Below are 13,217 nucleotides of genomic sequence, written 5' to 3'. Positions count from 1 at the left end.
GACAGACAGACAGGTGTCAGTAGGTCCGACGGATGCGGAGAGGCAGGAGGGCGGCACGCAGGGCACCGGGGGGGCTCCACCGCCACGTCCCGGCCCCCTCACTAGTCTTGACCGCAGGAGAAAGCGGAGTCCGCTTTGAAGCTCTCCCCGCCACGAAAGGTGTAAGAACAGTAGGCCAACGGCATGCCTTCGTGGGGAGACGTGTGAGGAGAGCAGCTCAAGGGCACAGGAGGAAGCTCTCTGCTATAGCCTGGCGGTGCGTGTCTGGAGGGAAGGACACTCGGCCGCATAATTTATTAAATGGCCCAGCAGACCTGTCCTAAACACAACACAAGGTAAGGTTTTTAAAGCACAGAGTACAAGTTCTGTGAAGAAACAGAGGAGAATATTGAAAGAGACCATCAGGCTAGTACACAGAACTCCTGGCATTATGATCAATCTTGGAAGGAAGAAGGGAGGGAGGGAGGCAGGAGGGAGGGAGGGGAGGAAGGGAGGAAGGAGGAAGGGAGGGCGGAAGGGAGGAAGGAGGAAAAGGAGGAAAAGGAGGAAGGAAGGAAGGAAGGAGGAAAAGGAGGAAGGGAGGAAGGAGGAAAAGGAGGAGGGAGAGAGGGAGGAAGGAGGGAGGAAAAGGAGGAAGGGAGGAAGGAGGAAAAGAATGAAGGGAGAGAGGAAGGGAGGAAGGAGGAAAAGGAGGAAGGGAGGGCGGAAGGAAGGAGGAAAAGAAGGAAGGGAGGGAGAAGGGAGGAAGGAGGAAAAGGAGGAAAGGAGGAAGGAAGGAAGGAGGAAAAGGAGGAAGGGAAGAAGGAGGAAAAGGAGGAGGGAGGGAGGGAGGAAGGAGGGAGGGGAGGAAGGAAGGAAGGAGAAAAAGGAGGAAGGGAGGGAGGAAGGAGGAAAAGGAGGAAAAGGAGGAAGGAAGGAAGGAAGGAAGGAGGAAAAGGAGGAAGGGAGGAAGGAGGAAAAGGAGGAAAGAAGGAAGGAAGGAAGGAGGGAAAGGAGGAGGGAGGGAGGGAGGAAGGAGGGAGGGGAGGAAGGAGGGAGGGAGGGGAGGAAGGGAGGAAGGAAAAGGAGGAAGGGAGGGCGGAAGGGAGGAAGGAGGAAAAGGAGGAGGGAGGGAGGAAGGAGGGAGGGGAGGAAGGAAGGAAGGAGAAAAAGGAGGAAGGGAGGGAGGGAGGAAGGAAGAAGGGAGGGAGGGAGGGAGGGAGGAGGAAAAGGAGGGAGGGAGGGCGGAAGGGAGGAAGGAGGAAAAGGAGGAGGGAGGGAGGAAGGAGGGAGGGGAGGAAGGAAGGAAGGAGAAAAAGGAGGAAGGGAGGGAGGAAGGAAGGAGGAAGGGAGGGAGGGAGGGAGAGAGGGAGGGAGGGAGGGAGGGAGGGAGGAAGGAAGGAAGGAAGGAAGGAAGGGAGAAAAGGAGGGAGGGAGGGAGGGAGGGAGGGAGGCAGGAAGGAAAAAAGAAGTAGAAGATCAGCGGGTCGGAAGTGACGAAGATAAGAAAGGTGGGGAAGGAGGGAGCCACGGGAAGATCTGCGGTGAGCAACAGTCCACGGAGGAGCTTCGACTCCGTCATTTTTTTTTAAACATTTATTTATTTTTGAGACAGAGAGAGACAGAGCATGAACAGGGGAGGGTCACAGAGAGAGGGAGACACAGAATCTGAAACAGGCTCCAGGCCCTGAGCGGTCAGCACAGAGCCCGACGTGGGGCTCGAACTCACGGACCGCGAGATCATGACCTGAGCCGAAGTTGGACGCTTAACCGACCGAGCCACCCAGGCGCCCCTCGACTCCGTCATTTTTAAGACTCCTTCACCCCGTTCCCTTAGCACCTCTGCATTACTGGAGGGACACCTGAGGGACACACTTCCTGGCCGTCACCGTGGGGACGCACTCAGAAGCCCGGAGTCCAGAGATTATTTTTAGATAAAGATGTTTGGGATTCAACGGACGCAGAAAGCAGCTTTCTCACAGCTCCCGTTATCTGACTAAAAGCAGACACTTCTGAGAAATGAGGACTACCATTAAATTCCCTCTTTGGAGTGGCTTCTAACCCCAGGGGAGAGACCAGAGTAAACCTACCGTAAATCCCTTCTCAGGAGTTTCACGACCATGAAGAAGACACAAAGACTGCTTTATGCCTGTGTAAGGCAACATTTTCACAAACTTTCTTTTCCCCCATTCGCTCTCCTAAAAACTCATTTGTCTTTCATAAAGAAACCTATTTGTTCTAACTGCCCCTTCAAGTTACTCATCCCGAAGTACCTTGCCTGCTGTGTGTTCACTGCTCCTTAAGTAAATGGTCTTTCCTCTTGATAATCTGTCTTTTGTCAGTTTAATTTGCAGGCTCCCAGGGACTGAACATAACAGGGTAGAGAAAATGTTCTTCCTCCTTGACATCAATAAGGGAGTATGAACGGCCTTCTGATATCTTCCTACCCATTAGAGCAGGGATTCATTTCCACATGGGAGTGCAATATGGTAGGGCCCAGAAAGACAGAAACCCAAGGGTACTAGAAAAAGTGGTCTCTTTCAATAGTCAGGAGTTGAGGAAAACCAAAATGGATTTTGAGTCAACAGGAAATACAGACTGAAAACAACCCACAATCCTGTAATGATCCATGTAAAAATATCAGTACGGTCCAAGGGGGATGACTTCAACTTGGCATGACTTCTAGTATTCACTTTCAAACGGACCCAGAGCGGGACCTTTTAGCAAACTCTTGGGAGGGAGCGACAGGAGTGTGAGAATGGAAAACGAGGTTCTACTCCGTCAAGCTGAATTCACGTCCTCAAGTACTGAAGGGAGAATTTAACTCCGCAGAAACAGAAGAGCTTCAGATGTTGTGGGGAAATCACTCTTGTCGTTAGCACCAGTAAGATACGATCCTGATCTCCTCCAGAAGACAGCCTCTCCTTCACGGTCACATCTCGATCGTGAAAACTACGGTCGACACACCGGGTCACTGGTTTTCGGTCTTATGAAACTCAACCCCTCAGACACCTCTCCCTTCTTTCTCGATTCCTGCATCTCAATTAATGAGAACTCTAATCATTACGAGCAACACATTGGGGAGAGGGGTGATTATTTTCAGAAACACCGATCCAATTCCGAACATCCTCAACTGATCTGTATTTGAACCAGAAACTCCACGCCCATAACCTCATGAACTTAATTAGGCACACGCAGAACTCCAGGCTTACGCTCCACAAACCGGTTCGGCCACCTGCTTCCTGTACCGTTTACGGTATACATTTTCAGGACAGCAAGTGCCCAACGTAAAAACGAACGAATGAGCGAGCTGAATTTTTTATTCAGTGAGAAGTTTCTGTTTTGGGAATCCTTTTTCACACAAATCACTTTATAGCCAAATAGTACATCTTGCTATTCACAAAATATGAGCATGAGTAGAAGACACACACACAAAAAAGGTGAAATCAAAACATATAAAAATTAGTAATTGCTGATGGAAAAGAAACAAAAATATCAATTCCAGGGAGCCAAGCATGACTCACCTCAAAGATGTGACTTTCTTTGCTTCTGCCTAAGTGATAAGGAAGTCTAACTCACTCCAAATTAAAGACGACATTTCCTCTTTAAATATTCTGAATAACTGTAACAGAAGACTGGAAAAATCTATGAAGCCTTCCCCTGGATTTTATGAAGATTATCACAAAAGCCACTCAAAGCAGAGTTAACGGTCTTTTCTCCCCAAGAAGATTCTGTAACGCGTCGGAAAACATTTAAGTGTCTCTAGATGCACGGAGTGGGAACTTTTTTTAATCCCCCTAAGGCAGAGCCTAAATTCCTCCTCCTGAAATTCAAAATAATGTAGGTCAATTCAGTACACCCGAGTTCATCGGAAAGAGAATTCTCTCTTCCAGGACTGCCGACATGAACGATGTTAGAAGCTACTATTCCTCTGGCACCTCTCAATACGTGCTGCAGACTCATGACAGCACCCCTTATGCGGTGTTCAATACTGCGATATTTTGTTTCAGTAGGAAAGGTACCGCCGTTGGACAAATAGGAAAAAAATCACTAAGGGGCAATGTTCCTTTTCCTCCCCCGTACAGGTCAAACCTTTTCAATGGAACCTCCATCCGGTCAAGTAAGTGGGTTTTTTACTCTTCACAAAAGGAAAAACCCAGAAAGCCCGGGGCGCCTGGGTGGCTCAGCCGGCTAAGCGTCCGGCCTTGGCTCGGGTCATGATCTCGCCGTTCGTGGGTTCGAGCCCCACATCGGGCTCTGTGCTGACAGCTCGGGGCCTGGAGCCTGCTTCGGATTCTGGGTCTCGCTCGCTCTCTTCCCCTCCCCCGCTCGTGCTCGGTCTCTCCCTCAAAAATAAACAAACATTAAAAAAAGAGAAAGAAAGCCCAGATGCTAGCAGGCAGCACTCGCAAGCCCCATGTCTGGACGATCTCACGTCCTCTCTTCTTGAAACCTCTCCTTGTAATACTGTCCTTCAAGGACCACAAGAAGACAACCCAGAGCCTGAAATGCGGGTCCCCCCTCCACTGGGTTAATTTATTCGTGGCAGAACGCAAAACGGGAAGACGCCAGCACCCTCTCCTCTCATTTGTACCGAAGGAAACAGCAAAGTTGTCAAGATCTGAAAAGTCGTCGTTTTACGTCAGAAGCATCAGAAGCAACACGGAGCGTCATGACGGAACGCTCCCCCCCACCCCCCCCCTCCGCCCCCCTGTAAACCTGTCACCATTAGCAGCTGCTCTGAGATGCTGCCGTGATCCCGCACGCCTGGAACCCGGCACAGACAGACACTTTCGCATTCTAAGTTGCTATGTAAGATCCGGCTAAGGAAGTCACTGTCGTATCTGATAGAACAGGAACACGCTGCCTTTCCAATCCAGCCGGCTGACTGTTTTGATTGTATCGGGGCTGGACTTAATAAAAGCTCTGAACACCGGCAAAAACACCGCAAAATTAACGCCCCCTGTCATTTTGGTACCTGGGGCAAGTTTCTGGCTTATTTAGGGACAGGGGAGATTTTAATAGGATTTAAGATTTTTGTATTTTTCCTATTTTCTTATCCATCAGGTATATCTGGGATGCACTGAATTTTACAGAAGAGTGTCTCGGGAACACTCGTTCGGGTTTTTGGCCACCACTGTTCCTATGAATTAGCCTTACAAGAAAATGTTCTACCTTAGGTGGTGTCTCCCTTAGATAAAGCAGAAAGCTAGGGAATGTTACACTGGAAAAAAAAAACTTGATTTTCTTCTGCACTACAGGGGAAGTTCATTTAAATATTTCTCGGGAAGGACGAGATATGTGCCTCTTCATATAAATAAACGTTCTCCCTGTTAACACGTACTTCCTCTAACTTCTGTGAGTTGGCAGAACGTCATCAGATCCCAGATGACTTGCGCCAAATCTGAAATTGCAGACGTGCTCAGGGCGCCTGCGGGGCTCAGTCGGTTGAGCGTCAGACTCTTGACTTCGGCTCAGGTCATGATCTCCCAGTTCGGGAGTTCAAGCCCCACGTCGGGCTCTGTGCTGGCAGCACAGAGCCTGCTTGGGATTCTCTCTCTCTGCCCCTCCCCTGCTTGCACTGTCTGTGTCTCTCTCAAATAGGTAAGTAAATCTTAAAAAAGTATCATTTCCCAAACGTCGCACATCTAAACGCTATTTTATTTAGGACACCGTTAGGCAAGAAGTCGATCAGGAAGATCTACTCTACTGCAGAGCTAAATGAATATGAAGGGCCAAAAGTCAAAACAATTATTAAACAAAATTATCTTGACAAACGGATCTTCTTCCGTCTGCCTCCTAAACGGACAACCGTGTTCAACCGTATCTATCCCGCGGGTGCCATCCATCTCAGAGTTCGGGAAACCTAAAGCAAAGCCAAAATATCACCTTTCCCATTAGTCTATCTGCAAATAAAGGAAGTGCCCAACCACATGTCAACCCACAGGCCACTGGCCAAACCAACGGTTACCTTTCAACACGGCCAGCAACCAGAGCGAAGAGCACGTGTGTCTGGCACTAACTCCCCACGGCATCAAACAGGAAGCGCTGTGACTGAATCGTGTATGATAATGGCAAGGGACAGCCTCTCTTTTACAGTTCTTCCCCTTCTGATCAAATCATCTACTGGCCTTAAAACATAGTAAGTTCCGACTCGGAATGCTTAACGCGATCAAGTATTAGCTAAACAAATCTCTCCTTTGTTTCTGGAGTCCCCAGGCTTAAGGCGGCTCTGGGCCACAAAAACGCCAATGAGTCTACGTAGAGGATGACAGCCTTCCGTCCGTTCCCACTTCTTTGGGCCGGGTCACAAGGAACAGGGGCAACGCTTCCAAGCGGCAGGCGAACCGTCGCCAAGAGCACGGTTTTGCAGAACTGAAAACACATACTTTGCCTTCAGTGTCTCCTCCTGGAAATTCCAGTGTGGATCTTCCACCAGTTGTAGTTCTCGCAATACCCTTCCGGGCTTGTAAGCTGCATTGATGATCATGCTGAGAACCTGTCGGGGGAAAAAAAAACAACAGAACCGCAATGAACTTCCGTGGCATCGCTGCTGAAACAAGAGCACCGTGAAGACCGCCTGCCCGAGGAGGAGATGCGGCTGCAGACACGTCCGTTAAGTTGGGTGGAATGTTCTCTGTGGGCTGACACGGATTCGGCTCCGCACCAGCGGGATGAAAAGGGTGGTAAAATCCCGTCCCTCGGGGGGCGTGTGAACTGCCTGCCAGAGAGGACGGTTGACTGTCCTTAGCATTTCTGGTTGTAGAAACACAGCTCTATTCCCTCCAAAGAGCCGCCAGTTAGCATCAACGGGATTACCCCTCATTAAGATCAGCTACCGAGAACTTCATCTGATTTTTGAAAATAAGTTTCAAAGGGAACCAATAAGAGAGAGGCAGCCGATTCGCGCCAACAACTCTGAACAGACTTCAGGTGTCTGTGAGGAGGTTAGCCGAGCATTTGAAACTCACCTGGTGCTGGCTCGATTTACGGACATTTCATACGAGGACGACGCTCTCAGAGACGCGAGCGTTTGAAAAGACACTCTGGGGTATCTAGTACCATCCGATGGCGTGTTTCCTCAAACCTCCCCCTTATTCCCAATTCCCAAGTCCACGAAAATACACATGTGGCCGTTGCCTCCCGTGGCACCCCAGAAAGACCGGACGCCGCCCTCTGCGAGCCCCAGCTCTGGGAAGGTAACATGCTCCTGTTTAACCTTGAGTGCCAAGAGCAAGGAATTCGGATCCCTTGGAGGCATTCCCCTCTCCATAAGCAGATCCTGGTTAACCATGAACGTTTATGAGTTCCGGCACGTTCAACGGCTGCTGTCACCTGGTCAGGCTGCTTACCGGATGTGAAGGTGCAGCACGGCCTATAGGGGACCACGAGACCCACGGGGTTTAGTTCCACAACATGCACCTGGGTGACGACCTGCCGGGTGCCAGCCCCAGGAGCACAGGTAGGTACGGGACGGTCCCCTCCCTCCCCGCCCCCCATCCAGGGAAGGAACAAGGCAGGCACTGGGCTCACATTGCACGTAGCAGAGCGAAACACCTCTGAGAGGGGGAGGAAAACACCCTCCTGAGATGAGACTCTGGCACCATTGCCAAAGTGCCCAGTGTTTACAGAGGAGACAGCACGGTACGCGTGACAGGATAGAGACAAAGGTATGTCGCTGGGCTTTGCATGATCATGGCGTTCGCGTATGTGACGTGTTCCCGAACACAACTGGCATGGCGGGCACCCTGATTTCATTCCGGGAAACAACGATGCTCTCTCATATGGTAACAGAAGAGTCGATCTTCAAAATGTGCATTTTTTAAAGTTTATTTTGAGACAGAGAGAGAGAGAGTGCAAGCAGGCAAGGAGCAGAGAGAGAGGGGGACAGAGGATCAGATGCGGGTTCTGTGCTGGCAGCACAGAGCCTGATGCGGGGCTCGAACTCATGAACCGTGAGATCATGATCTGAGCTGAAGTCAGACGCTTCACCGACTGAGCCACCCAGGTGTCCCTCAAGATATTTTATACCATGCAGTCCGCGTGGCAAGCGTCTTTTCTTAGCCGGGGTCATGCTCTACTCCGAGGGCCCCCTAAGTCCCCGTCAAGAGAACCTGGTTCAGCCAAGGCATTAAAGGGCCAGGACGGGGCCGTACGAGCAGTTTTGGTGTGCTTATGTTTTCGGTATTAGAATAACCGCCTGATTTTACTGTTTGCTGTCAGTACAATTTACAGAGATTGAGTTTAAAAAATAAATCCAATTAGAACTGACTGAAATAATGCACAGAGTATTTATCAACAGACAATAAAATTTAAACCGATTCTTTCCACTGTGTTTGGTGAGGAAGGCCCAGAGCTACATGTTATTTGCTGCAGAGTGAAATGCATTTTGAGACAGTGAAAAGAAAATGCCTTCCAGAATTCAATTCAGCCTGGGAACGGGCAGCCATTAAATTGTCAAAAGCGTCCAATATTGAATAATTTTCCCACGGCATCTCCAATGCCGCATCATGCCCTGCCACATTCAACAGGCTCTCCATAAAACTTTGGGACTGTGAGCGGAATAATTCTGGTGCACATGACATCTTAGGGCATCACAGTTACCTCCCGGAAAATAACTGAGTTGGCGGCTGGTAACACCACGCAGAGTCAGACTGAATTACTGTTCCTTGCAAAACATCGGAACTCAGTGTGCCGTATTGTGCCCTCGATCAGGAAGGGTCGTGTGCAAGCTGCCCCCAATTAACTAAGAGCATGTGAGGTGTGAAGTTAATAAACAGTATGCCCAATAAACAGGCAGAAGGGAGTCTGAGTAACTCCAGGAACGCCTCCCGGGATCTCCTGCAGTTCATGAAGTGTCTGTGCAGAACCTACTTTACACACAAGTCTCGGTCGATGTGCGATCAAATCCCAGCTCCATCCCGTAGAAGCCATGAGTCCTTTACGGTCACTACTCCTTTTGCTGTTAGTTACAAAAATCTGAACGACAGAAGTAATAGCCAGACATATTTTACCAAGTGGAGAACTCTGTTGCTTTGGCCGAAACCGACCTCTCGCTTTATGCAGATCCTCTACGGAAGGCTGGCCCCTCCTGGCTGCCCACCACCCTGGAGGGGAGGTGCCCCCTTCGTCCCAGCAGCAAGGCCAGGGAGCCTCCGTGCTCTCCTGGTGGGCAGTCTCTCCCCCAACTCAACCCCCCAACAATGAACCCCAGGCTTGGTGGCTTCAACTTGACAGAAGACCACTCCCCAAAAGAGGCTGTAATTTTCCAGAATTTCCTACCTCCCCCTGGAAGACCGAAAGGAGAATCCCACCATACCCTGAATTTTCGTCCACCTCAGTCACCAGAAACTCAACACTTCCAGAACATTCCTTGCCCCTGGAATCCAACTCCCAAATGGCTCTGCATTTTCCCCTTGTCTGATCCAATCTCAAGTTCCTCCGTGCACCCCGAACCCACCCCTTCTGCCCTCTGGGTTCATGGTCCACCATCAGCAATGTATCTTACAGCCCACAACACTTTCTAGAATATTCTTGTTCACCGTGTGGTGCTCTGGACTGAATTGTGTCCCTCACCCTCACCCCCATTTGTGTGTTGAAACGCTAACCTCCGTGGGATGGCTTTAGGGATAGAGCCTTTGGGAGGAGAGTAAGGTGTTCCATGAGGCCATGCAATGTGGGCCCTCATGATGGAGTGTACCCTTGTGAGAGCTCTTGCTCGCTCTCCCTCTCTCCCCCTCCGTGTGAGGACACAGTGAGGGGGCAGCCATGGGCAAAGCAGGCAGAGAGTCCCCGTGAGCACCCTCCTCTGCAGGCACCCGGTTCCAGCCTCCAGACCCACGAGGCGCACACGTCCGCGGTCTGAGCAGAACCCGGTCGGCAGGCCCATCCTGTAAGACGACAACTCTCTCTTCATCTGTCATCCACCTGCAGCCGCCTCGTTCGTTCTCTGTTCTCTTGTTACGGTGGAAGCCTCCGGAGCTGTCTGCACTTGCTGGCTCCCCTGTCCCCTGCAGGGCTCTCTGAAGCCCACCGAGGGGCCCTTCCAAGCCCACAACTTGCCCGCATCGCCAAAGAATGGCAATCCTTGGTTGTCTTCTTGGCCCACCCTGTCTGTGGCTCCACACAGCAGGGACGCTTTCTCCTCTACCTCCAAGACTCCGGCCTGTCCAGGCCCTCGTGCACCCCAGCTCGCTTTTCCTGGGTCCCTCTGTGCGTCTCCCGCAAACGACGGTGAGGCTCAGCGCTCAAGTTCTCAGACTGGCTACGTTCGCTCCACGGCGCACCTGGCTTTAAACGCTCTCCGCGAATCAGCAAACTCGCGGTTCCCAAATTTGCATTTCCACCCTAGACCTTTCCCCAACTCCAGACACATATAACCGTCTCCACGTGGATGTTTCACGGGCATTGTGTTCGAATCAGACAGATTTCATCTGCCCTATAGCTTTTTCTTCTCGGCAACTTTCCTCTTCTGACGGCGACTTTCCAGGCCTCCGTGAGCTCTGCTATTCTCACACTCCACGACTGTTCACCAAGAAACCCTCCCTGAATCCAGAGTGCATGGCTTATTGGTTTACTGTCCACCCCACCAGATCACGAGCACCAAGGAATCAGCGGCTTCATTTTGTCTGCTGCTGTATCCATAGCAGCTACAATTACACCCGGCAATAGCAGGGGTTCAATCAATCATTTCTGGCACTTGTTCAATGAATTTCAACACGAGCACTGAAATTAGTTAAAATTCTTCCGTGCATCTAGAAATTAAGGACTAATTCACAGCAAGAATTTACTTGGGGCCGTAAAATATATAAAATATATGTGGATGGAGGCTTAGGAAGTAACATTTGCTGCTGAGGCCCTTTCCTAGAAAATCCTATTCTACAGCGTGATAAGAAAGTTCCAGAGAGGTATCTTACCTTCTTTACAGGCAAGTGATACTGAACGATAAAAAGTGCCTCACTTCTCCTCTGCCAACCTTCCCAGACGTTGCCCGGCAATCTGCTAAGTCTTGCTTCACAGGTTATGATCGTGTTATGGCCCACAAGCCTGGTGCATTGTTCTTTATGGGCTGGTGTTCAGCATAAGCATAAAACAATAGCAACGAGGGGGGCCTGGGTGGCTCAGTCGGTTAAGCGGCCGGCTTCGGCTCAGGTCATGATCTTGCGGTCCGTGAGTTCGAGCCCCGCGTCGGGCTCTGTGCTGACGGCTCAGAGCCTGGAGCCTGCTTCAGATTCTGTGTCTCCCTCTCTCTGACCCTCCCCCGTTCATGCTCTGTCTCTCTCTGTCTCAAAAATAAATAAATGTTACAAAAAAATTTTTTTAAAAACAATAGCAACGAAACACCAGAGAGTATCGGGAGAGGCCTGTCCGCATCTTAGACTTTGTTGACTGACTTGACTAGATGTCACCTAGGCAAGATGCCACCCCCCCCACACACACACCCCATCTTCTCAACTCAATTATACCGATAAACACACGGCTGCTGTGGAGAAGTTACCTTCGTGCACCGTATGGCATCATTATGTCAACAGTTAAGGCTGCTTTGGATTTATTATTTTCTGGGTTCCTACATGAAGCCTTTAGAGTTTGTAAGTAGAAGTCTGTCATGACAGGTAGCCAAGAAGAAATGCCCAAAGATCTATAACGATGGGCAAATTCAAAGAAGTCATCACAGAGCCCCCCGAATGTGGAAAATAAACACTGTAATCAAAACCCAGAGGCTGAGGGAAATAGCCTAACGGGTCGACCATGTGGCGGAAATATGAACTGCAAGCAACAAGTGAAGCCAAATTCCAAACTGCCAGGCCCCACTGGAAACTTCGGAGTTCGTTTGCAAAGGGGGTATGGCGGGGGGGTGGGGTAGGGGCGCTCACGTTGCTATTTGCAGGCCAGCCTCTCTGGCAGGGCCGCGGAGGACGGGCCGGTGCAGTGTGGGGACCGAAGAACTATAGGTTTCTTTGGGATCCTCTTGCTCGAACCCATTCCGCATGTCGGGGAAGCAGAGTGTAGGCAGCACGCGGCCCAGATCCCTCAGTCACGGCGTGTCTCCAAACATGCCTTCTGCTTTAGACGCAACGTTCGGTGTTTCTTTTCTTTTAATGCTTATTGACTTATTTTGAGAGAGAGAGAGAACACGAGCAGGGGAGGGGCAGAGAGAGAGGGATCGGACTTGACCTGACTGGCTTACATTTGGTGCACTTCCCAAAAGTCTCAAAGTCAGAGACGGCTGTTAGGAAGACAGCCATTCCTGCCAGCCAGGGAGAAGGGGTTTGGGATATCAGGTCCTGAGCCAGACCACAGGAAGCACAGTGAAAGCGAGACCAGGAGGGACACCCAGGGGGACTCAGAAAAGGGGGACTCGAGGGAAGGAGTCTCTTCCTGTCCTCTTACCGCCCAAGCAACACACAGCACTGCTTCCGGATTGAAACACCGCACACGCACTACTCCTACTGCCCTAGAGAACACAGAGCTGGGGTGTGATTCTCCCGGCACCAGGCACAGACTTCTGCAGCGTGTCTGCCCCTGGGTAGGTCTGTTAGGGTGAGACAGGCCGAGGGGGGGGAGGGGAAGACAAGGCCCCTCCTCCGTCTCCAGGGAGACTGTCGCCTCACTGAGAAAGGGGCCGCTTCTCTTGCTCATCACGACCCCCAGCTCCAAGGACAGTGCCCACCTGGCACACGGGGATGACTCCCGAGTTCTCGGGGCCCGAAGGAATGGACGAGGATGGCTCCCAGCGCTGGGAGGGTTATCTGGTGTAGCACATGCTCGGTAAATATCTGGTGCGTGTTGCACGACCCAACACCCCTGTACCCGAGAGACCGCGGAAGGGCTGAGGGTAGGTGAAAAGAAATACACACGGACCATGACGGCACCCTGCTGTCTCCCGGTCGCTCTCCTCCGCACGTTCTGAAGCCAGCGAGCAAGGCCACAGAAGCAGACGGAAGGGAAGAGAAATCTCATTCAGTGCAGGTGGATGCCGCAATCTCCTCTGTGACTCCTCTGCAGCCTGGTGGCCGGCCAGCTAGCTGCCCCAGACTCCGGCATCACCGGGTCAGCACTCACGGCCCCCAATCATTTCCGCGGTCACTTTCTGCAGCGTTAAACTTGTCACAACCTAGTCTCCTAAAAATCCAAGAAGGCTTGACTGATCGTACCTACACCTCTGCATCCCCTGACCGGCTGTCATGAAGAGCACCAAAGTCACTGTTTTAGATAGACAGTAGGCGAACAGACTAGAA

At 51.0% G+C, this 13,217-nt stretch overlaps 1 protein-coding gene across 9 annotated transcripts in view; it reads right to left on the bottom strand.

The window, feature by feature from the left end:
* Positions 1-13,217, bottom strand: part of SFMBT2 (Scm like with four mbt domains 2) — a 228,122-nt gene that overhangs the window by 21,635 nt on the left and 193,270 nt on the right. For all 9 annotated transcript variants that reach the window (XM_053895623.1, XM_053895624.1, XM_053895625.1 and 6 more), the window contains one exon: positions 6,369-6,478. In XM_053895623.1, coding sequence (XP_053751598.1) covers positions 6,369-6,478 — 110 coding nt within the window. The remainder of the gene's footprint in view (positions 1-6,368; positions 6,479-13,217) is intronic.

This window comes from Panthera pardus, unplaced genomic scaffold (genome assembly GCF_024362965.1).
Source record: "Panthera pardus isolate Hobbes unplaced genomic scaffold, ASM2436296v1 HiC_scaffold_6, whole genome shotgun sequence".
In the NCBI taxonomy this organism is placed as follows: domain Eukaryota; kingdom Metazoa; phylum Chordata; class Mammalia; order Carnivora; family Felidae; genus Panthera; species Panthera pardus.
Note: the sequence above shows the minus strand (reverse complement) of the source record. Positions and strands in the feature narration are given on the sequence as shown.